The 25361-nt window shown below is 50.1% G+C and overlaps 1 protein-coding gene across 2 annotated transcripts in view; it reads left to right on the top strand.

Annotated features, from left to right (window-relative positions):
- LOC144178112 (atrial natriuretic peptide receptor 1-like) overlaps positions 1–25361 on the top strand; it is a 791119-nt gene that overhangs the window by 541134 nt on the left and 224624 nt on the right. For both annotated transcript variants that reach the window (XM_077705647.1, XM_077705648.1), the window contains exon 3: positions 13439–13634. In XM_077705647.1, the coding sequence (XP_077561773.1) occupies positions 13439–13634 (196 nt within the window). The remainder of the gene's footprint in view (positions 1–13438; positions 13635–25361) is intronic.

The raw sequence follows: 25361 nt of genomic DNA, 5'->3' as shown, positions 1-25361 counted from the left end.
AGTGGTTGTCGATTTCGGCCAGTATGGCCCTGTGCGACGCCGTGTAGAAGGCCTTCTGCACATCAACTGCCGCCAGAATATGTGGTTGTCCTGATGGCGGGCCGGGTTGAGCTGAGTTGATGAGCCGTCTAAGAAGCCTCAGACTGTCATGAGTCCCCATGTTGGGGCGAAAACCATTCTGGCCAGGGTGAAGGTGGTTGGTCATTTGTTCAAAGTGGTAAGTGAGGCGGTTAGCAGCCATCCTTTCGAGAAGTTTACCTATCGTATATGTTAGAGCGACAGGTCGGAGGTGACGCACGTGGTTCGTTGGTTTCCCTTGTTTGGGGATCGGTTGTATAACCGAGTGTTTCATGGAGGCAGGGATGGAGCCAGATTTCCAAATTCGTTGAGCAGTTGGAGGAGGAGTTGTTTGTTTTGTTCGTTTAAATTCTGAAGCATAGTCCACGTGATACCGTCTTTACGAGGAGCGCTGCGCTTGCTAGCCTGGTAGAGAGAGAGAGAGAAATGACCTTTATTGCGTTGTCCGGCGGGGGGTGCGGGTCAGGCCACGCAGGGCTTCGCCGTCACCCCTGTCTATCTACCTATTCTAGGTATCGGGCTGACCTCGAAGCAATGGGCCTGGCCTGCGGCTCGGGCTACTAGGGGTGTCCCCGCCCCGCCCCCTGTCACCGTTCCCGAGGGAAGCAACCGGAGGGGAGCGCGGGTCCTCCTTTCGCCGTTGCCGCGCCAGAGCAGCCTCGAGCCGCTGGACGGCCCTGAACTGGAGTCCGTGCTCCGTAGAGCCGATCATGTCGCGAACGTCCGGTGGGAGGCCGCGGCCTCCGTCACGCGCACAGTGTTCGTACGTGGGCGCCTTTCACCAGTGGAGGACCCAAGAGCGGGCCCGGATCGACGCGGCCATCCGCAAGTCGTACCGGGCGGCCCTGGACCTCCTCAACAGCACCAGCAACGCGGCGCGGCCCTCCTGTCCCTAGGCGTGCACAACACCCTGGCGGAAATCAGCGAGGCGCAGCGTGTGTCACAACTCGAACGCCTGAGCACCACCAGATCGGTCCGGAAGATACTACAGAGGGTGGGCCTGAGCCCGCCCCTTGGACCCGCGGCGGAGGACGAGCTCGTTCCGTTGCGGGACGACATCGCCCGCCGCGTCATCGTGCCGCCGCTCCCGAGGAACGTCGTCCGGGAGCTAGCCTGGTAGAGGGCAGTCTCCATTTCCGCCATAGTGAACAGGGATTCTTCATTTTCTTCGTCCGTAACAGTTACGCGAGGGTGGGGAGGTGGAGGCGTAAGGCTGGCGTTGGGGAAGAAGTTAAAGGCCGCCTCTTGTTCAATTGTTTCGAAAGAAGACCCAATGCTTAGTGCAATTTTGGCAATACAGTTACCAGTCTTTTTCTTGCCGTTGAGGGATCGAAATGTGTGCCACATCTTTTTAGTAGAGGTGTCTTTGTTGAAGCTATCGCGGTATTCCGTCCAGCGCAAGAAAGACAGTTGTTTTTCGTATCGCGTAATTTCTTTGTGTTTGATCCGGGCTCGCTTCAGGGCTCGAAATCGCCTCCCATTACATTTGTAGCGGTTCACGAGTACGTGGTAGTTATCCCATAGGTTTAGCAAGTGCCAGTCAGGGCAAGGACAGTCTTCCTGTACTGTGGAACACTGAGAGCTTGCTTGATAAGCGCGCTGTATTTCGTTACCGAGGCTGGTTATGTCGTGCGCTTGAGTTGAGCAAATGGAGCAGGATCGATAGGCTTCCCAGTTGGTGGTGGTAATTCGCCGCGTGCCCTGCCGGAGTTGAGCCCGTTTTAGTGCAAACCATATTGGGTAGCGATCGCTACCCCAAGGCTCTGTTGCAACGTGCCAGTCATGGACGAGGGGGCCGTCTGCCCAAGTCAAATCTGGGCTCGCGTCCCTTTGTATCACGTGCAAACCTATTCTCGTTGGGGTAGCAATATTATTCTGTAGGTAGAAACCATACGCTTCCTTGGTAGCCTGCAGTCGATGCCTCGCGGGGAGTTTGTGGTGTAGTTCCAGGTGGTGTGCTTGGCGTTAAAATCCCCACCTATGATGATGTGGTCTGTTGGATAGAGCATGCGCAACTCTCCGACCCACTCGAACGCAGTAGCGGTCCCAGAGATTGGTTTGTGGAGGGGGGGGGGGCGAATTTTTTCAATTTTTTTTTTCAATAAACAGCCGATACGCTCCTTGCGACAAATCTTCGGAGGAGGTGACAACCATGCAGGCGTGTGCGCGTACCCACTTGCGCACAAATCAATTGGCGACACAGTAGTTTTTGGCGCCCCTTAGGTGGTGCAACGGCTGGCTCTAGCCCGCATTTCTGACCGGTCGCAACACGTTTGCGGCCTCGCACAAGGGAAATTTAACCTCGCGCAAGTGAAGTTCTTAAAAAAAACAAAAAAATAAGAAGCTGAGGACCTCTTTGGTTGGGGGGGGGGGGGGGGGGAGGGGGGGAGATCGCCCCTTCCGCGCATCCTTTGGGACCGCCACTGCTCGAAGGACCCCTTTGTGCTCTTGCTGGTTTCTGGGCGGTGGTATGCCGATATCAAGAAGAAGAAGGTTTTTATTTTTCAGAAATTTTCATATATACAAGTGCTGTGATTAGCATCTGGTTCCATAGCCCCAAGGCTAGTTTTGGATCCATACAAAAAAATTCACATTCTTTTTTTTTCATCCAACAAGAACAAGGAACATATCAGGGGTTCAATACATGTAACAAAGAAGATGTGTTGATACATTACAAAAATAAACGCCAAACTTTGAACAAGAGTAACGGTACATACACTTGGGAACTACGCAAGGTATCAGGGAAAATGCGTAATATGTGCTGCAGAGCAAACTTTCAACTCGGTGAACTATATGTGTCACACGTCATGTAGGTTTTTATTGACTGTTCGTTTTGTGTCATACATTTTATTGTTGGTGGGAGGCTATTCCATATTTTTGTGCCAATGAAAAGAAGGCTTCGATACCCGCATACAATTGATATCTTCGGTGGGTTCAGGTTATTATTGTTAGCTTGCCTAGTATTTCTACTAGGAAAGCTTAAGATAGATGAGTGGTAAGGGAGGGTTAGTACTTATGACCCTCTTGATCAGTATTGCTGTATTGTAATCTCGTGCTTTATTGAAGTGCATGATGTTCAGCTCCTTAAAAATTGATGAAGATTTTGCAGTTCTGAGGTACGTCTTAAATTTTCTTGAGCCGGTGGCCAGCTGTATGCGTGCTGCGATGATCTCCTGCACGCAGGTTCAGTATTTGCTGGTGTCGATGAGGGTGTATACTTGGTCGGAGCGAATGAACATCCCATTCTTTCCCGCAGGCTTTTCTGTTGCCTTATGTGTAACCGTGGGAAGAAAGTGGCTGATGTATCCAGGGATGTGAAAGTTGGTTGTAAGAGTCTCCTGCAGAAGAATGGCGATGGAGCGTTTCGAATAGGACATTTGTTCCGTGAGCCGAGTTTTCAAGACTGTGCCGTTTGATGTGAGGCTGCGGCAATTCCATTGCAAAATGGTTGGGTAATTACGTCCCATTCACGGGTGGGTATGGAGAGCGATGAGTGGAAGGGGCCTTTCCTTGACTTGGGGTCTGATACGAAGGTACTAGCGATTCCATTCTCTCCAGGAGGGCCGTGATCATGGTTGCTGATTGCTCCAGCGATGTCATTAACTTTCGCTCCGATGCTGTTTATTCCCTTTTGGTAGACTTCCGTTTCGGTGCGGTGGATCTGCGTACTGTTGTCGAGTTTCGCGTTTAGGGTTTGCATTTATTTGTGAGTTTCCTTTGAAGTTTCGTGGAGAACTTGCGCTTTAATTGGAAGGAAATCCGATTTCGTAGCTAAAGTTGACGGTTTAGTTGGCGCTGACGAGTGCGTGTGGGAACGCTGTATGGAGTTTTCACGCCGATATCCTGGTGGGAAGACTTTTCGCACCTGGCGGTTGCGTTCAAGGTTAATTTCCGTCGTGAGTGATGCCATTTCCTGTGTCGCAATTTCTAATGTCTTTTGCAGGTCGTCAATCATACGGGTCAGCTCTTGGAGGCGTCTTTCCTTGTCGCGTAGTCGCGACGTAACTGGGTGCTAGTCAGAGACGACGTCGGACCATTTTTTGGAGGCATTTACGTCCATGTCTGACAAGTTCTTGGCACTGTTTGCCGTATCCTTGCGGGTCTTGCTGCGGGATCGCGAACGTTACCCGGAACGCGAGCGGCTCCGGGCTCTGTTGGTGTGTCTGTCGGATGATTGTTTGGGCAGCTATTACTAGTGGCCAGGTGGCATGCTTCTTCGCATATGGAGCAGTAAGAAGCGTTTTTGCAGATTTCATTCTCTTTCAAGGCATGCACTATGCCGCATTCCTGACATACTTCTTTGTTAGGGCAGTGGCGCACCATATGCCCTTCCTTCTGACATTTCAAACATACCAGTGTTATGGATTTGTATGGGGCCACGGGAAGGATCTCGTAGTGATATCTCACGGTGCGGGGGGTTTTCGCGGAATTAAACGTGATCAGAGCCTTGTTGCTGCGTCCGAGCCTTTCGACGTCTAATATCTCGACCAGCTCGTTGTGAAGGCAGGACATCAGTTGGTCATTCGTTTCGTTCGGCGAAATGCTGATCACTCCTTTACTCGTCGAGCTGTTATGGCTGAGGCGGGTCATTTCCACAGAAGCGTGCTTTGGGTTCGGACCTTGTGCCACGGTTAGGCGGTTGATAGTGCAGAGCCGATTGGCTTGCTCTTCGTCGTACACCATAATAAGAATAGGGTTTGCCTTGACGTTTCTGCGCAGCGAGGTCGCATCGAGATATCTGGGCTTGGTGATCGTTCGCTCAATAATCTTGTCTAGTGTAAGGTTTGGTTTATCGGTCACAGCCGTACCATCGGTAGTGCGAAGGATGACTTGGTAAAGAGGCAGGCTCACCCGTTCCTGTTGCGTGGTGCGGCTCTGTTTCTTCCGTTTTCCTTGCCAGAAGATCCAGCCGTCCTCGTCGTCAGAGATGTCCACGTCTCACCGCCATGCCAGTGACGCAAGCCGACACAAACGAGGAAAGGATAGAAGACGAAGAGGAAGAAGAAGAAGAGGAGGAGGACTATGAGGACGGCGAGGCAGACCAAGAGAACCGCTCCCGACAACGAACACACACAAAGGACCCGTGCAGACTGGGGTACGTCACAAATGCAGCCCGGAATAGCCGAATATGGAAAAGAACGAACAAGTTAGAAGCGTACGTAAAGAGACGCCTGGATGCACAAGACGCAAAGATAGACCGACTCGCAGCCCGACAGGAGGAGACCAATGCCCGACTGGACCGACTCGAACAATTCTTATACGAAAAGCTAGGAGCCCCAAACCCCGGCACGGTCGGACACAACGCCGCAACAACCCAACAACAACAACAACAACATGGCTAGGAGCGCCCGAGCAAAGCTCAAGATCTGGCATTGGAATGCCAATGGCCTCCAATGTCGAAGAGCGCTACTACAACAGCACATCAAATCCCTGAACGCTCCACCGGACATGATTATGGTACAAGAGACCCATTCGGTACGTACACCGACACTCCCCGGCTACCGGACGCATGCCGTACCCCCCAGCGCACGCACCAGCTCCAAGGGAGCGGCACAAGGGGTATGCACATTCGTCCGGAAGGGTATAACCTACATCCCACACGACCGCTTCCTCGATCAAGACACGGCCCTCGAGCTATGCGCGACCGAGGTAGTGGTCGGAAGAAAGAAGCAAGAAGCGCTCTACATAGTCAATGTATACAGCAACCCGCAGCACCGCAGCCAGAGATTCAGGGCAATGTTTCACAAGACCCTGCGCAAAGTCACAAGCCACCCCACCGTAATCGCCGGGGACTTTAATGCACACCACAAGGAGCTCGGATACGGACTTACCACGGCCAAGGGCAGGAATCTACTCGAGGAAGCTACGGAGGCCGGATTCGAGCTCATCACGGACCCACAACAACCGTCCCGAATAGGCAACTCCACCTCCCGGGACACCAACCCCGACCTCGCCTTCGTGCACCTACCCGACGGTAGAATCCCAAGCTGGCGAAACACGGGCCACAATTTAGGGAGCGATCATTACCTAATTGAAGTGGAAATCCCCTTGCGAATACCGGAAGCCTCGGCAGCCACCAACAAGCGCAAACACAAGCTGTCAGACTGGGACGCCTTCCGTCGGCATGAAGTCGCACCAACCATAGAAGACATCGAATAGTGGACGGCGCAACTGGTGGAAGCTACCAAACAAGCCACCACGGAGGTCGAGACGGACGATCACATACAGAGCGTCGACCCGCGTTTGGCGCACATGATCGAGGCACGACAGTCCCTGCAAAGACGATGGAAGAAGCACCGTCACCACCGCAACCTACGCAAACGGATTGCGCGCCTGGGTCGTGAAATCGAACAGTACAGTCGTCAACTTTGTGGACAACAGTGGCATGCAACATGCAACGAGGATGACGGACAGCTGCACGCAAGCCGGACGTGGAGACTGTTCCGCCACCTCAAGGATGAAACACAAGACAAGACATACCAACAACACAGACTAGCGCAAATAATACACACGGCAGCCAAAACTCTTGGTGAGAAAGAGCTGGAGAGGAGGCTCAACGACCACTACCTACCAGTCACCTCTAGCATCGATCACCCGGACTACCGAGGGACAGCAAACCCCGAACTGGACGGAGATATAGAAGAATGGGAGGTGCGCAGAGCAACACAAGAGTTAAATTGCAAGTCAGCGGCAGGACCGGACACCATTCATAATAAGACCCTTCGCAACCTAAATGACACCGCAATCAAAGCACTGACAAAATTCTACAACGAGTGCTGGCGAGCGGGATCGCTTCCAAAGAAATGGAAGACAGCCCGGACGATCCTGATTCCGAAACCGAGTAAGCCGCCCGGCATCGAAAATCTACTGCCAATATCACTAACGAGGTGCTCGAGCATGTCCTGAACAACCGGTGGCAGAGCTACCTCGAAGACCACAGCATATACCCTGCAACAATGCTGGGTTTCAGGGCCAAGCTTTGCACGCAGGATGCAATGTTACTCCTGCAGCACGATTTGCTCGAGCACCCTAGCAGAACCGACTGCAGAGCGATCCTGGGCCTCGACCTCAAAAGTGCCTTTGACAATGTACTCCACTCCGCCATCCTGGAACAAGTCAATAGATTGGGCCTGGGTGAGCGGACGTATAATTACATCAGAGCGTTTCTGACACACAGCACGGCAAACATCCAAGTGGGACACCTGCAACTCGAAGAGAGAGAATTGGGCAGCGTCGGCACACCGCAGGGGTCCGTCATCTCCCCCTTCTTATTCAACATCGTGATGATACCGGTGGCCGAGCGCCTTGCCCGGCTACCGCAGGTGCACCACACAATATACGCCGATAACATTACGCTCTGGATGTCGAGAGGCGCAAACGGACACATTGAAGAATCACTCCAAGAAGCCATCAACGAGGTCGAGGCCTGCTTGAAACACGCCGGACTCCGCTGCTCCCCACAAAAGTCGGAGCTGCTGATCCTGCCACCTCCTGGTCACTGAAGAAAGGAGGCCGAACGCGAAATGCACAACATCACCCTCCACACCGAGGACGGGACGACCATGCCACACGTCCGAAGTATCAGGGTACTGGGCTTCCACATAGACACTGGCAACACTAATCACACGGCCCTGGAAAAGCTCCTGACGAAGATGGGCATCGCAACCCGCCTCCTGAAGAGAGTGTCCACGAGACGTGAAGGCATGCGCGAACCTAACCCTCTGCGACTGCTGCGGTCGTTCGTGGTGAGCCACGTATCGTACGTGGGCTCGTTCCACCGATGGTTGCAGCACGAGCGAAACAAGATAAACGCAGCAATCCGAAAATCACACAAGACAGCCTTGGGAGTCCTGCAGTGCACGAGCAACCGGGCCCTGGAGTCGCTCGGAGTGCATAACACTCTGGAGGAGATATGCGAGGCCCAGCGCACCGCACAGCTCGTCCGCCTTGGCACCACGAGTGCGGGCCGGCAGATCCTACAACGAGTCGGCCTCAGACCACCACACGAGGAAGACACCGAAAGACACGGAAAGAAGATCCCCACTGCCATCGCCAGACATCTGGTGGTCTCACCGCTCCCGCGCAACATCCATCCGGAGCGCAATAAGGAGCGAAGACAGGCAAGGGCACGAACACCCGCTCAAACGTATGATACGGACCACACTGCAGTGTACGTGGATGTCGCGCAGGTACCGGACAGGCCGGACACCTTTGTGGCTGTAGTGATCCGCGCCGCGAACGGGGACACGATGAACGCCTCCAGCCTTCGCGCACCCAGCGCGACACAAGCAGAGGAGGCCGCAATCGCTCTAGCACTACGGAGCGATCACAACATCACGACAGTCTTGAGCGACTCCCGGTCGGCGATCGCCAACTTTGCCAGATGTGACATTGGCGAGACAGCGGCCCGTATACTACCAACACTGAAGACCACTACTACCACCATCAGATGGTTCCCGGCTCACGTCGGACCCATCAGAGGAGGCACGGCCAACCGTAACGAGAGGGCGGACGCCGTCGCACGCGAGCTCGCGCACCATGCGGCGGTGCGCGATATATATATATATATATATATATATATATATATATATATATATATATATATATGTGTGTGTGTTTGTGTGTGTGTGTGTGTGTATAGATACACATATATACAGTGGACTCATCTATTTAGTCATACATGCATAAATTTACCCGTGCACACATGAAATTGCATGTGAATATGCTGGTATATTTGTTTACACATAAGCATACTCTCTGTATGAGTATACATATCGCAAACTGGATACACGTATTACATATACGCAAAAGCACAGCATTTAATAGCAAGCCGTACACTGCAATGATAGGAAATACTTGGCATGATATTTCGCAGATGCACATATAGGAAATGCAATGAGTTTTTAAAGTTTACACTGAAAAAATCTTTTTACTGTAAACACAAAATTCTAGCTACTTTAATTTCCAGTAGAATCGGGTTCCATATTTTCGCTCCGTAGTTTTGTATGAGTTTTTGGCCGTGGTTATTTCTAGTGATTGGTAGGTTAAAGTTCCCATGGTTTGCATGGCGAGTATTTCTGGTGGTAATTGTGAACAGGTCAACTGGCATTGGGTAGTCGTTGTGTATCACCTTATTTATTATGATCGCAACTTTCATTTCAACTGTGAGCCCCAAGGGAAGAATCTGTAGGTCGCGAAATAGCGGGGCACTTGGCACGCACCAGGGTGAGAAAGTTGTGGTGCGTAAAGCACGCTTCTGCAATCGAACTGGAGGTTCGAGATGTGTTCTGAATGTAAATGTCCATGATTCGCAAGAGTAAGTGAGGTGACAGTGGAACGGGGTAAAATAAATTTGTTTTAATATAGGACCGCCAGAAAATGTTCTAGTTCTTAGCAATATGAAGCATATAGAGGCGAGTTTCGAGCAAACGCTTTCAATGTGGGCTTTCCAATCCAATTGCGAATCTAGTGTGACGCCAATGTATTTAGTGCAGTCTACTTGTTCCAGTTCTCAGTTGTCTATGAATATTTTAGGGGATGTATCCGTTGCAGACCTCGGTTTCGATTGAAAGAAAATATATTTTGATTTGGCTCCGTTTATTGTTAGTTAAGTACCCTTGGACCAATGAAAAATGCGCATTAATTCTACATTAGCAATAGCTTCCGCTTGAGCTATTGTTTTCTGTGTAAATTTCTTGCAGTATCGTCAGCGTAAGATATAGCCTGAGAGCATGTTAGTATGCCGGGAAAATCATTTGTGTAAAGAGAAAACAAGATAGGCCCCAGCACTGACCCTTGTGGGATTCCAATATTAATAGGCGAGAGGGAGGAATTGTAGTTGTCAAGTTAAACGTATTGCTTTCTGCCATATAAGTAACTCCATAATAGGTCATACGCGGAATTGCTGAACCCAAAGATTCGCAATTTGTCTAATAATATAGCGTGATCCAAAGTATCGAATGCCTTCTTTAGATCTAAAAAAACTGCCAAGGCCGTGTCACCATTGTGCAAAGACGTGTGTATTTTTTGGGTTAATTCCATTACAGCTGTGGACGTCGACCTATTTGCGCTAAAGACATTCTGGCTGCTCATAATTATATAATTCTGAAATAGATAGTTTCTCAAATGAATTGAAACTAGTTTTTCAAAGACAGTGTTTATGACACTGAGCACTGAAATTGGGCGATAACTCCCATGGTCATTGGCGTCTCCGGCTTTAAATACGAGGACAACCTTGGAAAGTTTTAAAATGTTGGGGTAAACACTCATATGCAACGCATGGCTAAAAATTATTAGTAGCACTGGAGCAAGGACGTCGATGCTATCTTTCAATGTCCTAACGGTTATCCCGTCCTGTCCAGTAGCTTTTTTTGTTTACCAAGCTGGCAACTACAGATATCAGTTCGGCATGGGTGATGTCACGCTGCGAAAACGTGTCCTGCAATTGCGGTAAATTTATTTTAAATGAGGTAGCGGGTATGTCGCGAACTAATTCCTGACCAATGTTGACAAAAAACGTGTTACATTCTTCTGCTTTGTCAGAGTTAACTATATCCGGGGTGATGTTTTGCTTGGCAGGGCGTCCTATGGCGTTGTTAATTATATTCCATGTTTGTTTTGTGTTTCCATTCGCATGTTGCATCAGTGACATATAAAATTCCTTTTTCCGCTTCCTGGTCATGCCAACCACAAGGTTACGGGTAGCACGAAAACGCTGAAGGTAATGGGGGTTATTTTTGTGCTGTTTCCACCTATGGTACCAAGTATCCTTTTCTTTCATTGCCTCAAGTATCGAGTGAGTCATCCAGGGACCGAGCGGTTCAGTGCATTTGTTAGTACTATACTAGTACTTTCATCTATTGTGCGCTTTAGAAACTCGATCAGGTTTGAGTGTTCTTTGTAGACGTGAGAATCAAATATAATACTTGTGTTTATATTGGCTATTTTTCTTTTAAGCGTTGTGTAGTTAATTCCTCCTTTGCCAGTAGCATGATTTATGTTAACGGATGACCGTTTTTTACCCAAGAGCGCAAACAATGGTGAGTGGTCAGTAATGGGTACATCATAAACACCAGCACAAATTTGTTCCTCATTGCTCAGAATATGGTCGATACACCTGGAGGGAGTGCCAGTAGTTCTGGTAGGTTCAGAAATCAGGTTTTTGTAATTGTACGGCTGTAATACGACTCGGTCTCGCTCTCGACTCGCTCTCGACTCGCTCTCGAATAGTTGCCTAGATCGCTCTTTTGGCTCGAGTGTTCAGACTGTTTCGTTAGTGTTTCCGGAAGTTTTCTTTTTTTTCCTTTTCTGAGCTGAATTATTATCAGTTCAGACGGCAGTTAGTGGATCGGCGAAATATCTGACCCCAAATATCAATGACGAAGTGTACGGAAGAAGAAGGGAACGAAATGAAACTGAGAGATGTAAAACAATGATGTCATTTCGTTTCATCCATCCTTACGATATAACTATAGTTATTAATTTTTTTACTCCCATGTTTACCATTTTAATACTGAACTAAATAGGCGCCCCATACAAGCACTGGCAAACCCCCCCCTTCTTCTGAGAGTATGAACCACTTCATTAAGGTGACGAAGAATACATGAGCAGCCTTCTTGTGATGCGTTGTGGAAATTCATGGCAAAGCAATAAAGAGCTTGCTTACTTTACGAGTGCCTTCAGGCGCGCCAAGAAAATTATCCTTGGGAAAAATTCGAAAAGAGCTGCTAATGGTGCCAAGAGAACTCACCTGCTCTCCTGGTATAGTTCTAGGGTTCATGAAGCCCTGTTGCATATTTTTATAGCCTTTTACACCAAAACGGAATCGCACCATGCTTGATAGTCAATTTAAATAAAGTTTTCGTGAAAATGCCGCATCAACTTGCGTGTTTCAATTCTATATGAGACAAATTCAAGGTTATCACCCAAATATTGCTCAAATTCACGGCATAATTTTTAATTACTTGTGGCCATAAACTTCCCCTTGCTGACATGTAAAACATATGCTTTGGAGGTGTTGCATTCGGGTCCGGTAACAAAGTTTCGCTTGTTTCTCGAATTCGCGTTAGGTGGATCTGGCGCATTTCGAAAAAAAAAACACTTCATATAAAGTAGATATATAATGGGTCATATACCCCTTAAACACGTGTATCCTACACTCACTGAAAGTAGTAGACCCGCCGGGCGCGTTTACGATGGAGGAATACATCTTTCAAAATATATTTCGCACTCCATGCGGTCAGTTATAGAGCTATAGTTTTTTTTTTTTTTTTGAAAATGCTTAGTAGGTATCAGAAATGATTCAGTGGGCAGTTCTTGCCGGTGGAGAGGCGAAGGGACGCGTAAAAAAATCTGAAAGACGGCGTATCTTATATGATACGTTGGTCATTTCAGGGTCAAGCTAGCGTAGTCTTGGCCACTGGTGTTTCGGTATATATAGTCGGGGTACGGAAACGTCCTGAACCAATGCAAAGAACCAACATTGGGTATGTAAGTGGTTCCCTGAATATTGTAGCAATGCACAAACTCAAGAAGGACAAACAGATTTATTAAAAAAGTGAACTTGTGCCTCACGAAAAACAAATGGCCTAGTGCAGCTGCCACTCAAATATAAGGCGAAAAATCAATACATAAGTGATATTTGCAATGTTCCTTTATTAAAAATTTATGAATGCTCGGTTTTTGCGATAGCGAAAGAAATACTACATCAACTGCAAAAAACCATCGCCTGCTGTTGCCAGCGCTACTATAGCGCCTGGCGGCATCTAAGAAATCAAACGGCAACAGCTACGAAAGGTTCCACTAGATGGGTTCCACGTTCTGCTTGGAACGCACGTGGAGCAGGGCAACGTGGTTCTATAAACGTTGTAGTAGGGTGCGTTGATTTACGCGCCTCTCCGCCGTACTGCAGCGCTGGTATCGAGACACCCGGCCTGGAGCAGTGGAACGTGGTAAATGTAAATTGACTTCAGCAAACCTCTAACGTGTTTATCTTGGGAGAAGCGAGGTGGGAGAGGAACAGCATGAGAGGTGAGCGGGAAAGAGAAGGGAAGCATTTACTTGGCAGGGGTGCCAGGCAACCATCGTCTTTCGTTGACATTTATGACGAAAGGACCAGATCCGCGGCCAATTTTTTTTAATATCCTTATACTGTCTATTCCGCATAATTTCTTCGTGCAGGCTGACGGACGGACGTTTTCTGACTGAACGAATGCACCGCACCTGTTGTGCTACTTCTCTTCATATCCGCGGAAATATGTTCGCTTAAGGAATTGAAAAATTGTTTCCGCGTAATAAACATTCGCCTTCCCAGCGGTGATCACTCATTCGCTGTGTTTATTCTCCGTGCCTTTTCCTTCAGGCGCAACACCAGCAACACCCGACCGTGGTTCCGGGAAAACGACAGCCCCGAAAGGAACCAGCGGGCTCGCCGGGCGTACGAAGCACTGCTGGTGGTGCAGACACGCATCCCGGAGTCGTCTGAGTTTGCGAGCTTCAAGCAAGCGCTGCAGGAAACGGCGCGAAAGGAGTTCCAGTTTGAGTACAACACGGAAGAGGTGAGATCTCCCCTTCCGACAGCCGCACCTCCCCTTTTTAGCAACAAAACACCTGATCTTCGCTTCAGCGTGCTATCATTAGCGCAGCATTTAGCGGACGGCAATGACAGGCCGGAGACACGTTGAATACGGCTTTTGGCAGAAGGGCCTGGCGTAGAGCCGGATGAAGGGCTCCGTAACATGCGCGTGTCGCAAGAGAAATCCGAGGAGGAAAAGAAAACATTTATCAACTTGAAGTAAAAATGAGTAGTGCTACAGCTAAAACGGGATGTAACGGAGTTGTCACAAGTTGGAAATTTTTTGCTACATGCAGGTTTTTGTTACGTGCAGGTTTCGAGTTGAGGCTTGCGGCAATAAAGTAGAAACGAAGCCAAAGTGCTATAGACATCAATGATGAGGAACTCACCCTTCACGTGTTTATTTCACGGCGAAAAACTGCATGAACTCTGACACTACTCGGCGCTACAAAGAAGCAAGGTAACTTACTCCCGTATTAAGAAATGTAGATTAACTATCACTTTTGCCTTCTGACTATTTTTGGCTCCTTAACGTGTTTCCAGCATCATACTTCTTCTGAAAGGGTGCCTTTGTTCGCGCTTGATGCTCTTCACCGCACTCAAAATTATAGAGGGTGCTAGCTGGGATACTGTACCAGGCGGCAACATTCTTTTTCTAGCCAGCCGGGACGACATGTAAAATTGTGCGCTCGCCTTAAAAAGACACACTTTTTCGTTTTCTGGCAGCAGAATTCAAGTACATTCAAGTACCTTCAAGTACCTTCAAGTACCTCAAGTACCTTATTTCAAGTACCTTGTGTGACTATTTGTTGTATAGCGCTCGTGCTGTAAGCCTCTCCCAAACTTCCACAATATCTCATGTCTAGCAAATGTATTTCTTAGACAGGAAAGCGTTCGCAGATGTGTGGTCGTGCTGCTGACCCCTGTGCTTGTTCACCCAGCGCAAAAAAGTGCTTCCTGCTCCCTAGTTTTGCGCTGTACGGTAAAAGTTTAGGTTGATTTTATTTCCTTAGTATGTATATTGACTTCGCTGACTCTTCTCCCGCCTTCAAGTGGCCTTAGACTTTCCTACTAGCGTACCAGTAAGCGAAGCGTTGCATGTGCACTTGTGCAGCGCTTGTGTGGAGCGACCCGGACTCGGAGCTTGATACAGTGTACAAACTAACAAACTACAGAAAGGTAAATTCTTTCATTCACAAACGTGTTGCGGCTTAGTTTCAATTGATCGAGCGAATTGCGACGACCCGTCGGGCCGGCGGACTAAACGCTGGGCCTATTGACTATGTCGGAAGGTCGGCGAGCCGTGCAGTAGCGAAGCTAATTGCCAGCTCATCTCCTCCTGACGTCACGCGAAAACGCCACAGAAAATGGGCGAGGGTGTAGAGAGGAGGACAGCATTTTCGAATTCAGTTTTCTACTAAATAAATTCGCGTAAACGCACTCAGAGTGGTCGAAACACGGTCCATGGACTCCGGACTACAATTTGCGCTAGTAATCTCGCAATGTTTACAAATCACTTCAGTGTCCCTTTAAGGAACTTTCATTTTATCGAAGTACCGTTATAGTGAAGTACCGAAGAACCCGCTGCTCTGACACCGAGCCAATCGACGAGCTACATCACACACGCGCACGTTTTTCCAGCGACAAGCAACGAGACGCGCAACGTATACGCAGCACGCATGAGCCAGAACGCAGCACGTGCCTGGCACCCGCTCTTCTGTTTCAGATCTACACAAACGAAACACTCAACTGCGGAACGCAACGGAGCCAGTACATACGACATTTTCCGCTTAAGGAGTGTGTAGAGCAAAAAAAAAAAAAAAAAGAAGGAGGACGGGAAGGCTGCTGTCCCGGCTCCGCTCCACGCAACCAACGACATCGCACCCGGATTGGTGGTCATGGACACGACGAGAGAGACACACGGCGCACGAAACGCACCATACGTGGCGAACGACAGCGCACCAAAATTAGGGGACATTCCCACGACAAACTAGGCGCACAGCGCACGAAACGCACCAGATGTGACGAACGACATCCACCCGGACCGGTGGAGCTGACCACGGCGAACGAAATGCACAGCGCACGGAACGCGAACAAGGCAGCGCACACGGACTAAACGCTATTCGCCACATCCTCCGCTCCCGCTGCTGCTATCCGTACTTGTCCAACGAATTTCACAACCGCAGAAATCAACCTTGCCACAAGCAACAAAAGACCCAGCGCGAACGGTTCAACCCTACCGGAACGGCACCCGCTGCTGCAGCCCCAGTCCAGCCAACGAACGATTGTGCAGGCAGGTCCGTCAACGAGCGACCGCACGGCCAGCGCGTGCGGCACGTCCGAGCCGGAACGAACGGGATACCCGGCAGCCGCTACTGCGCTCGAGACTCACCTTACAAGCCCCGTTTCGTACAGGAGGACGCAACCGCGAGCAAGCGGACTCGGAACGAACGGAACGCTTTCGAGCCTGCTTGTACGGGAGAGATTCCGACCTCAGCATTCTCGAAGCAACGGGCAAAAGACGAGAGCTTGAGCGACGACACGGACACTGCAAGAACGACAACGAACGAACCCGATCCAAACGAAGGCATCGAATGGCCCTACCGATGAAGTCACGCTTACGATGCCAAGGAATGTGGGCCCAACCGACGAGTCCAACTACGCCCGCTTCTCCACCACAACGGTTTCACTTCCGAAGCAACCACGGCGAAAGCGAGCAAGGAGCCACAACGAGCAAGGAGCCACAACGCTACGCCACCGCACGCTAAACGAAATAGCAACCGGTTCTCGCAACATACGCAAACGAACACCTCAATCGAAGCAACGTCCTCGACGCGCCGAAATATGTCATCCCTGCACACCGCAGCTCGCCACCGGACAAAACTGACGGCTACGCTGCCACATGCATCAAGCACGAAACGAGCTACACGAACACAATCGCCGACGGAAGCGACGCGACTAACGCAACGTCGTAAACGCTGTCAAGTTCAGGTCCGACAAAGTGAATCCCACGGCCCCCCCACACAAAAAATCAAGTCGATTTGAAATTCACCGAACCACATCGCGACGAACGCCCCGTTAACGAAGTTTGTAGTGTCCAGAATCACAAAAAACAAACGCCAGCATCGAGCAACTGTGAATAAGCAGACAGTGATACGATCTGTAATCTGGATACGAACGGACGTCAATCTACGCGGTCACTTAATTGTGCATGGGGGCAGGCACAATTCGGATACAGAGCACGATTCGGAAAATATCAGCGCGCCCGGAAACGAAAACGGACGACAAAAGCTGCCACCCTAATACACGCTAAAAAATTGGCCGCGTATCTGCTCCTTTCGTTGCAAATGTCGTCAAAAGACGATAGTCGTTGTAGACATTTGCCAAGGAAATGCCCCCCTTTGCTTTCCCGCTCACCCTCTCATGCTGTTCCTGTACCGTCGCGCTCATCCCAAGGTAAACACACTAAAGGTTTGCGCAAGGCGATTTGAATTTACCGCGTTGCACTGCTACAGGTCGGGTTCCTCGACGCCAGCGCTGCAGTACGGCGGAGACGCGCGTGAACGGAGGCGGCCGACTACAAGGTTTATAGAACCGCGTGGCCGTGCTCCACGTGCATTCCAAGCAGAACGTGGAACCTAGCTAGTGGAACCTTTCGTTGCTGTTGCCGCGTGATTTTTCATACGCCGCCATTAGGCGGCGGTTTTTATGGGCGAAGCTCCTTAAAGGGGCCCTAAATAGGCTTCCGAAGGTCGCCATTTCAATCGCGCAATCGCTAGAGTACCCCTTCACGACAACGTGTACCAAATATTACACCTCTGCGTAAAGCAGGGGTCGCACAAACACGAAAAAAAGATTTCAGTTTCTCTCCTGGCTCACCAACCATACCTTGCCGCCACACTTGCGCGCTCTGACGCAGTTCTTTCCTGCTCTGACGCGCCTCTATGACGCACGAGACACTGCCCAGTGCGGCGCCGCGAACGCGAACCACAGCGACAGCGCTCACCGTGCAACCGGAATCTGGTGGGCGGAGCATGCGCGTCGAGTGCTAAAAAAAAAAAAGCGCGCGCAGGGCTTGGCGCAGCCAATGACTGCACGTACATCAAGGAGGGTGATGGATTGCCCTGTTTCTCTCGGTGGTCTTGCGCCGGGTCGATGACGCCGCGGCTTCCACAGTGCTTCGGAGGAGCTACTAGAGGAGGAGAGCCCCAGGCCTTATGGGTGGCCCCTTTTAATGAGCGATAACTCGGCTAATACTTAACGCATTTAAACAATTTTTGCGGCATGACGTTCCTTGGATAGTACTCCAGTGACTGCGCACGCAAAATCGTAATATTTGGCAGCCTATTTAGGGCCCCTTTAAGTCATGGATCCATCCCTTGTGTCTCGTGGTACGTGACCGCCGCATGCTTTCGGAGATGTCGCAAAGTGGGCCGCGTTGCACGCGCAAGAACCGGCTGCAACCGGCAGCGCAAACTCGGCACCGGGAGCGCGAGCTTGTCTGTGTTCGCCAACGGAGGCGCGAGCGCACGTGCACTGCGAGGGGGAGATCACGCAAGAGATCACGCCACAAACGCAGGCAGTCGTTCTCGGAGATCGAACGATACGCAAGGACCTTTGCTCGTTTCCTCTCGTCTTGTTCGGGCACAAGTTCGCCCTAAATAAAAGTTATTTCTTTACCGTTGTGTCCCATCCTACGTGACAAATTGTGGTGGAGGTGCGGGGTAGTCCTCGATGGCGCGGGGTCTTTCACCAGGTCTGGGCCTTGGAGCATTGACTCCGAAAATAAAAGTTGATTTGTACAATGTACGCACACAGTCTTACGTCTTTCTTAATGATGTAATGGGCGAACTTTCACGGGAGAGTTACGATTACCGATGATCTCCCCCTCTCGAGCTTCGCCCCACTTATCATCATTCATTCCGTGGATATGGCGTGATTTTTTGCAGTAGATGTAGAATATCATTTGCTATCGAAAAACCAAGCATCCATGAATTTTTTTTAGTAAAGGCACACTGTAAATATCGCTTGTGTACTAATTTCCTGGCGTGTATTTGCGTAATGTCTTGCTCTTGTCCAACAAAGTTGACAAGCATGAACATATAAACCGGACTTAGACGTTTACATTTGGCTGTGAGTATATAAGACCATTGCGCAATAACAGTTATACTTTGGCCGGGTGGCTGAATCGAGTCACATACACAGACGGACAGACAGACAGACAGAGGAAAATTTCTGGGTTTAAGTAGCCCAAGAAAGACTATCGTCTTTAAAAACTGCAACACCGCAACTTAGGGCCCCGGCCTCACCGAGAAACCCCGAGCTCCCCGAGAGCCCAGACTTCGTTGTTTTGATCCTGAGAACAAGATGAGATGCCAGACGCAACGCGAGTGCTTACGTTTCGTCTCGCTCTCTCACGTACCTGACTTCACGCAGTGAGTCGCCCGCCCTACGACAGTGCACCGCGTCAGACGTTTTCTTCCCGTGCTCCCCTGTCCTGATCTATATCTAACCTCAGTATTTGTAATCAATTAAACGTTTGATTTTTTTCTATTTAGTCTTTCATTCGAGCCACGACGTCGGTAATAGTACGGATAAGTTGAATATTCGTAATACAAATTGAGTACTCATGAGTACAGATTAAGTACTCATGAGTACAGACTGAACACTCATGAGTACAGATTGAGTACGTATACTCGTGAGGAAAAATGAGTTTGAGAACAAGTGAGTACGATTGCAAATGAGTATGTGATGAGTGAGTACGAGTCATTTTGAGAACAGACGAGCTATTTGAGCCTGAGTTTGATTGAGTACAGCGTAAATGAAAAAAAAAATTGGTTGAGTTTGAGTGAGTTCCTTCTGTTTTTCCGACCTATGGGCTTGACGCAGTCAACCCTGGCGTAACCGCCTCAGCACCACCTGAATCTTGCCGTGCAGCTTTCCGTTGTGTGCCAGAACGTCGAGCACCGGCCGCAGAAATCTTCCTTCCAGTCCTTCCTGTAATGTGCCTCCTTTTTGCAACGGCTGCAGGCTCGGAGTACTCCGGGGTAGTCGCAGATGGCTCAGTGTTCTAGGTCTTTTGGCACGGGCTTTTTGGTCTTCATTTCAATTTGAGCGACGTGGTGGCCATTCCGGACCGTGGGTCGGTCGACGCTAATTGGCTGTTCGGTTCCGACGACCTCCCCGTAGGGTGCCAGTGCCCTCAGGTCGTGCTCGTCGGTGACGTATCCTGCGATGGTGAGAAAGCCACTCAGGTGAGGCGCGGCGCGAGGGCTTCAATGGCGCCGGTTTTGCCGCAGACGGACGGGCCACCATGTCGCAGTAGTTGCTTCGTGAAGGCGGACGTATAGATGGTGCACTGGAACTTGGCTCCTCCTAGGTGTAGAGCCTGTAAACACTCGGGATGCCGGCGATGTCACCGACGGCGTCGATGACGGAGACCGTGGATGGATCTGCAGGCACGGTAACGGTGTAAACGAGGTCTTTCGTTGGCTCGAACCGTGACGAGGTTTTCACCCCGCCCAGCGGTCGTCCAAAGGTTGTCCGCGGGGGGCATGGAGGGTCGTTCCTGTGAAAACTTTCCTTTTCAGAAATATTTATTCATGACATATGTACATGATGGTTGATGACTATGGAACCGAGCGGGTGATATTAGCACCTCTTTAAGCGTCCATGTTGCACCGAGAGGGCTGTACTGCCCCGCTACATGAAATGACTATTTACAGCGATACATCCAGGGGGAATTCGCGTGACAGCCTATACTTTGGCTTCACTAAAACGTCCCATCCCCCAGAGGCACATTGTGTCTTTCACGCACGCACGACCACCATTTCACAGTGTTGTTTGTTCCTCGCGCACATGCATAACACATTCACGGTTCGTCGCGCACATTTGTTCACGGTTGATCGCCGACACGCATACCGCGCACAACAAGATGCGTTCCTCGCACCCACACGACACCGGGGAAGCGCCACGACTCCTCGAAGGATTCCTTATCCGTGAGTTCAAGCTGGTTTTCAAGGAAAAGTTTAGCCTTGGCACTCACATTGCTCACCATTTGCAAGAGTGGTGCGCGCTTTCCGCGGAAGGAGTCGACGAAGCACCTGTTTTGCCAGAGCTCTTGCCGTCCCAGCGCCGTGTACAGGAGGCGTAGTTTCCCACGCGCTCGTGCACTTGTCTCTTCGTCGTACTTGGTGCTCAGCGGCAGGTGCAGGTTCGTGGTCCACGACATCCGTCTCCAGAAAGCCTTGGCAACTCTGCACTGAGTGAAGACGTGCTCCGATGTCTCAGGTTGCCCGCAGAAGGTGCGCCACCAGTCGCGCGGGTCGAAGTTGAGCCGACGGTGGGCGTATGACGCCGAACGGTGTTGTAGGGAGTTTCTCTGACGCCTCACTTGGAGACAGCTCGCGGAGGTCTGCGTCTTGCAGGTGCTGCCTGGCTTGTTTTAGGTATGTTACAACGGCGGCTTGGTGTCGGCCTGGGCTCTCGCTCTTAATTTTAAGGTTGCAGTGTTTGTCTTCCAAGTGCCTCCCGAGAGGACCCAGCCAGTACCGTAGTAGTGTGGCGGCTGGTTCGTCGTCGACTTCTAAAGTGTGGAGCGCTGTCCTCAGGGCAAGCTGACGGCTGACGATGTACAGGTTCGGCACTGACAGTCCTCCTGTGCTCGTGGTGTTGAATAGCTGGTCCCTAGGAACGCGTTCCGTAGGGCTTGACCAAATGAAACGGAAGATAGTTTTGTGTATTTGCCTGACTTGTTTGGGGGAAGGTAGTTGTATGTGTGACAAGTGCCACGCTTTCGCACAAAGTGCCGCTTTTACTACGTACACACGCCCAAGCATGTACATGTTAGACGCCGGTGTTTGTTTTATGGCATTGTCAATTTTGTTTTTTACAATGTCCCAGTTACTCGGTGCTGCCCCGCGTTCATTGAAGGTAATGCCCATTATTTTTATGTTGTCTTTAAGTGGGAGACCTAGTACTGGTGGCCTTTGCCGGAAAGAGCCTAGTGCCATCGTGTTGGATTTTTTAATGTTTAACTCTGCCCCTGAGAGTCTCGCGTAGCTTTGGAAACATTCCAAGCCTTCTTTGACATCAACTTCATCCCGTGCGTATAGGGTTACGTCATCTGCGTACGCGAGTACTTTCAGGCAGCAGCTGCCCGGGAGAGGAATGCCTCGAAAGAGTTTATCCTGTTGTATAGCTCTTAGGTATGGATCGATGGCTATAATGAAAAGGATTGGCGCCAGAGGACACCCTTGCCGGATGCCTCGCTTTAGTTGTATGGGTTCTCCTAGCATGTTGGCCATGCAGACTCTGGCCACATAAAACTTCCCTCGGTGATCAACGAGGCCCTGGCACCCGGGAAGTACGCCTTTTCTTGCTTCGACCGATCACCCGACCCTATCAGGCCTAGCGTAAAGAGCCGGAGGGTACGTGAGAGTAACACAAATTATAATCTGTCTACAGGCAGCTTCTGCTTGTGCTTGCCGATTGCTGAAGCGGACAGTTGGCGTTTCACAAATCTTTAAATCATGTTAGTTTATTTTAGCCGGTTTTATCCATTAGACACCGTTCTTTCAGTGCGCGTTACGTTCTAGCTCCAGGTGTTAGGAAACGAGTGTCCCGGCGTTTTAGTACCGTGACTAATTGAGACGACGACCACAGGAGACGCCGACAGCCCGAGCCCCTACGGGGCTTTGCCCCTAAAGACGGCAGAGCTAACATTTCGGCGTCTTCACCTTACCTTCCCACATTTCCCGGGTAGTGGTGCATACCCTATAGCAAGGATAATGACCATGCGTGAGCGTTCGGGCAGAACACTTGTGGTAATATGACAAAACTTTGGACAAGGTAGGGGCCGCAGTAGCGCCAACTTTTCGGCAAAAAGTCTTGCCTTTGTAGTGGCGTCAGCGGTCATCCTTGGCACGCTGATATAAAGGTAGTTCACCTCAAAGAGAAAGCGCGGGAGCAAGAGAAAAAGCGTGGGGGAGTGATTAGCGAGAGAGCAGCACCAGTTTTAGGGGAGCGAAATGATGAGGGAGAGAAAGCGAAACTGGACGTAGTTCTCAAGAGCACGTTTGCAAGAGATTACTCAAAGGTCGGGAAGGGAGAGAGGACAGGGTGGAGATGGTGCTTGCTTGGTAGGCTTTTGGGAACGCCATAAGGAGGGGAAGTGGTGCGGGGTAAGGTAGGGGAGGAGAGCACTGCGCAATCCTTATAAATTATCTACAAACTGAAAGCAAAAGAAAAAAAACAAATATGAAACGACAGCTGTTGTACATTTGATTGATTGATTGATTGATTGATTGATTGATTGATTGATTGATTGATTGATTGATTGATTTATTGATTGATTGATTGATTGATTGATTGATTGACTGGGGATTGAACGCGTCGTCGCAATGCAGGCGATGAGGCGCGCCATAGTAGATTGCTCCGGAATAATTTTTACCAAATTGGGGATCTTTAACATGCGCCGAAATCTGGACCACACGGGCGTTTTTGCTTATCGCCTCCATCAGAACAGCGGCCGCCGCGGCCGGGAATCGAACCCGCGTCCTTGGACTCAGCAGAAGAACGCCTTAGCCACTGATCCACCTGCTGCGGGTGCACTTGCACATCTGGAAGGGTGCAAAATTCCTGGGGAGGGCCATCTGGAATCAGTAAAGATATAGTTTCCTTTTGAAGCAACTATTCTAGCGGGTTCTAGAGGTTGAAGCTAAAAAATAAATGAGATTAATTGCATTTTCTGTCGCTATGAGTGTTGGAGTCCCTTGCAAATATCATCATGGTTGCACGTGTTAGCGGAGATAGATGTATCAGAGAAGTAGAGGCCCACTGAAGACAAGGCTGAGGAGGTGGTGGCTGAAAAAAAACTGAGCTGCCAGTTTTACTGAAATTGTTTCTCACTCAATATATACGCATACAACAAGCTCTATGTTTTGCTTGCAGAATAACAGAGGTGTAAAATATGTGAAAACACGTAAACATTTTTTTGTTCTCAAAACAAAATAAAGCCTGATTACCGAATTAGACGCCACAATGGTAAATCCGTTAATACTTGAACTACAAGCTATATTTTTCAATTGTAGGCTTTTGGGGTTCTATATTTAGTGAAACTTGCAAGAAACATTATTTTTGTTCGAAACAAAAAAAAATCAGGACGGAAAGGGTTAGCGCCCACCTTCGAAAACCAGCAATCCAGGGGTTACCAGCCCTCATGGAAGATGTCTGCGACGAAGGTCTACCTAGTTGCCACCCATCCCAATCACAACTGCCCATGTCAGGAACCGGTGGTGTGATTGACCTCGCGTTCTGGAGGGGAATTGAGATTTTGAACGTTTCTCGTTACGTCTCGTGTTTGTCGACGCCGCGGCTTTGCTTTTCGTCGATTCCCACGTTTGCGTGAGATGTGCCACTTTTCTTAGCATCGGAAGAGTGCCCCTCCCCTGTCCCCGACCTATGCAGTTCTCGAGGACCTGTGACACGTTCTCTGCGCACGTGCTCCTTTCCAACTTGAACAAAACATCGTAAAGGCTTCGCTGGCTCTGCAGCTGTCCGTCCAAGTGCCGAATTCCCCATAATGGGGTCGTCGTTTGGAAACGACGGGGCATACCGCCTTGCGAATGCATGTGTTCTCGGGCTAGGGGATCGCTTTGAGGCTTTGAGGAAGGGGGGGGGGGGGGGTGAGAATGGCCTAGAGGAGCACTGTATACAAGGGCGCAAAAAGACGCGCACTACTAACCCCCGTCATTTTGCTTGCGACTTTGCACCCTTCGGCCATTCATCTCCATATCGCGCAGCAAAGGCGCTGTTAACATTTCACCTGGACACTGTACTCGAAGAGTACCCTGTAAACACTTGTTCATGCAGTGTTTCACCTGCTTGTGCATGCGAGCGTGCGTAAGTGAGCGAATAAGTGAGTGAACTTCCAACAGCAAAGCTGTTTAGGCCGGGCTTTGTCTGTCCGACGCACCAACAAACCTCAACGTCTAGCGAAAAAATGTGGTTGGCTATCATCACATTTTCTTTCAACAATAACTTTATTTGCAGAAATAAATATGAGTACAGTTGACAGGGGGGCAAGCGATAGGGCGTGAAAGTAGGAGAGCGCCTACGAGGCTTATTATTCCACATGGACACAGGCACATAGATATATGGCGCACAGCGTTTCTTTGGGTTCGTAGGAGGGGTGTGGCTTTGGACTTGGACTCGACCGCGGGTTCTAATGCGTGCTAACGAGGTCCACTTTGGGAGAGATGCTAAAGCCCGCGGACAGAACGATCCGGGCCTGTATGCCAGCAATGCAGAACTTCCAGCGGCAAGTTCGGAGATCCATGCGGGGTGCAACACCCGCGGGTCTCCGACGAAGGGAGAGGGGCTCTGCTGCTTCTCCAGCCTTGCCCCACTATGCGACTTCTTTGTATCACTTTTGCCCACGAGCGCAGGCAGGATTTGGCTCAAGGGGGGGGGGGGGGGGGGGGGGGGGGCAAACCCGCTTCGTCACTGGGCGAGCGGGAAAGGGCGGGGGCGAGCGGGGGGCGGCGCAGGTGCCCCTTTTGCACCCCCAGCCGACACCGACGCATTCCCCCCAACCTGGCCTAGGAATTAAGTCGAGCGGCTAGTTTGGTTGACATCACCCGTTCGTTTAGAGAGCTTATATCTTCTCGGCAAAAAGTACTTACGCATTATATATAATTTGAGGAAGAAG

This window comes from Haemaphysalis longicornis, unplaced genomic scaffold, assembly GCF_048455015.1.
Source record: "Haemaphysalis longicornis isolate Haplotype H1 unplaced genomic scaffold, Haemaphysalis longicornis Haplotype H1 scaffold_4, whole genome shotgun sequence".
NCBI lineage: Eukaryota > Metazoa > Arthropoda > Arachnida > Ixodida > Ixodidae > Haemaphysalis > Haemaphysalis longicornis.
Note: the sequence above shows the minus strand (reverse complement) of the source record. Positions and strands in the feature narration are given on the sequence as shown.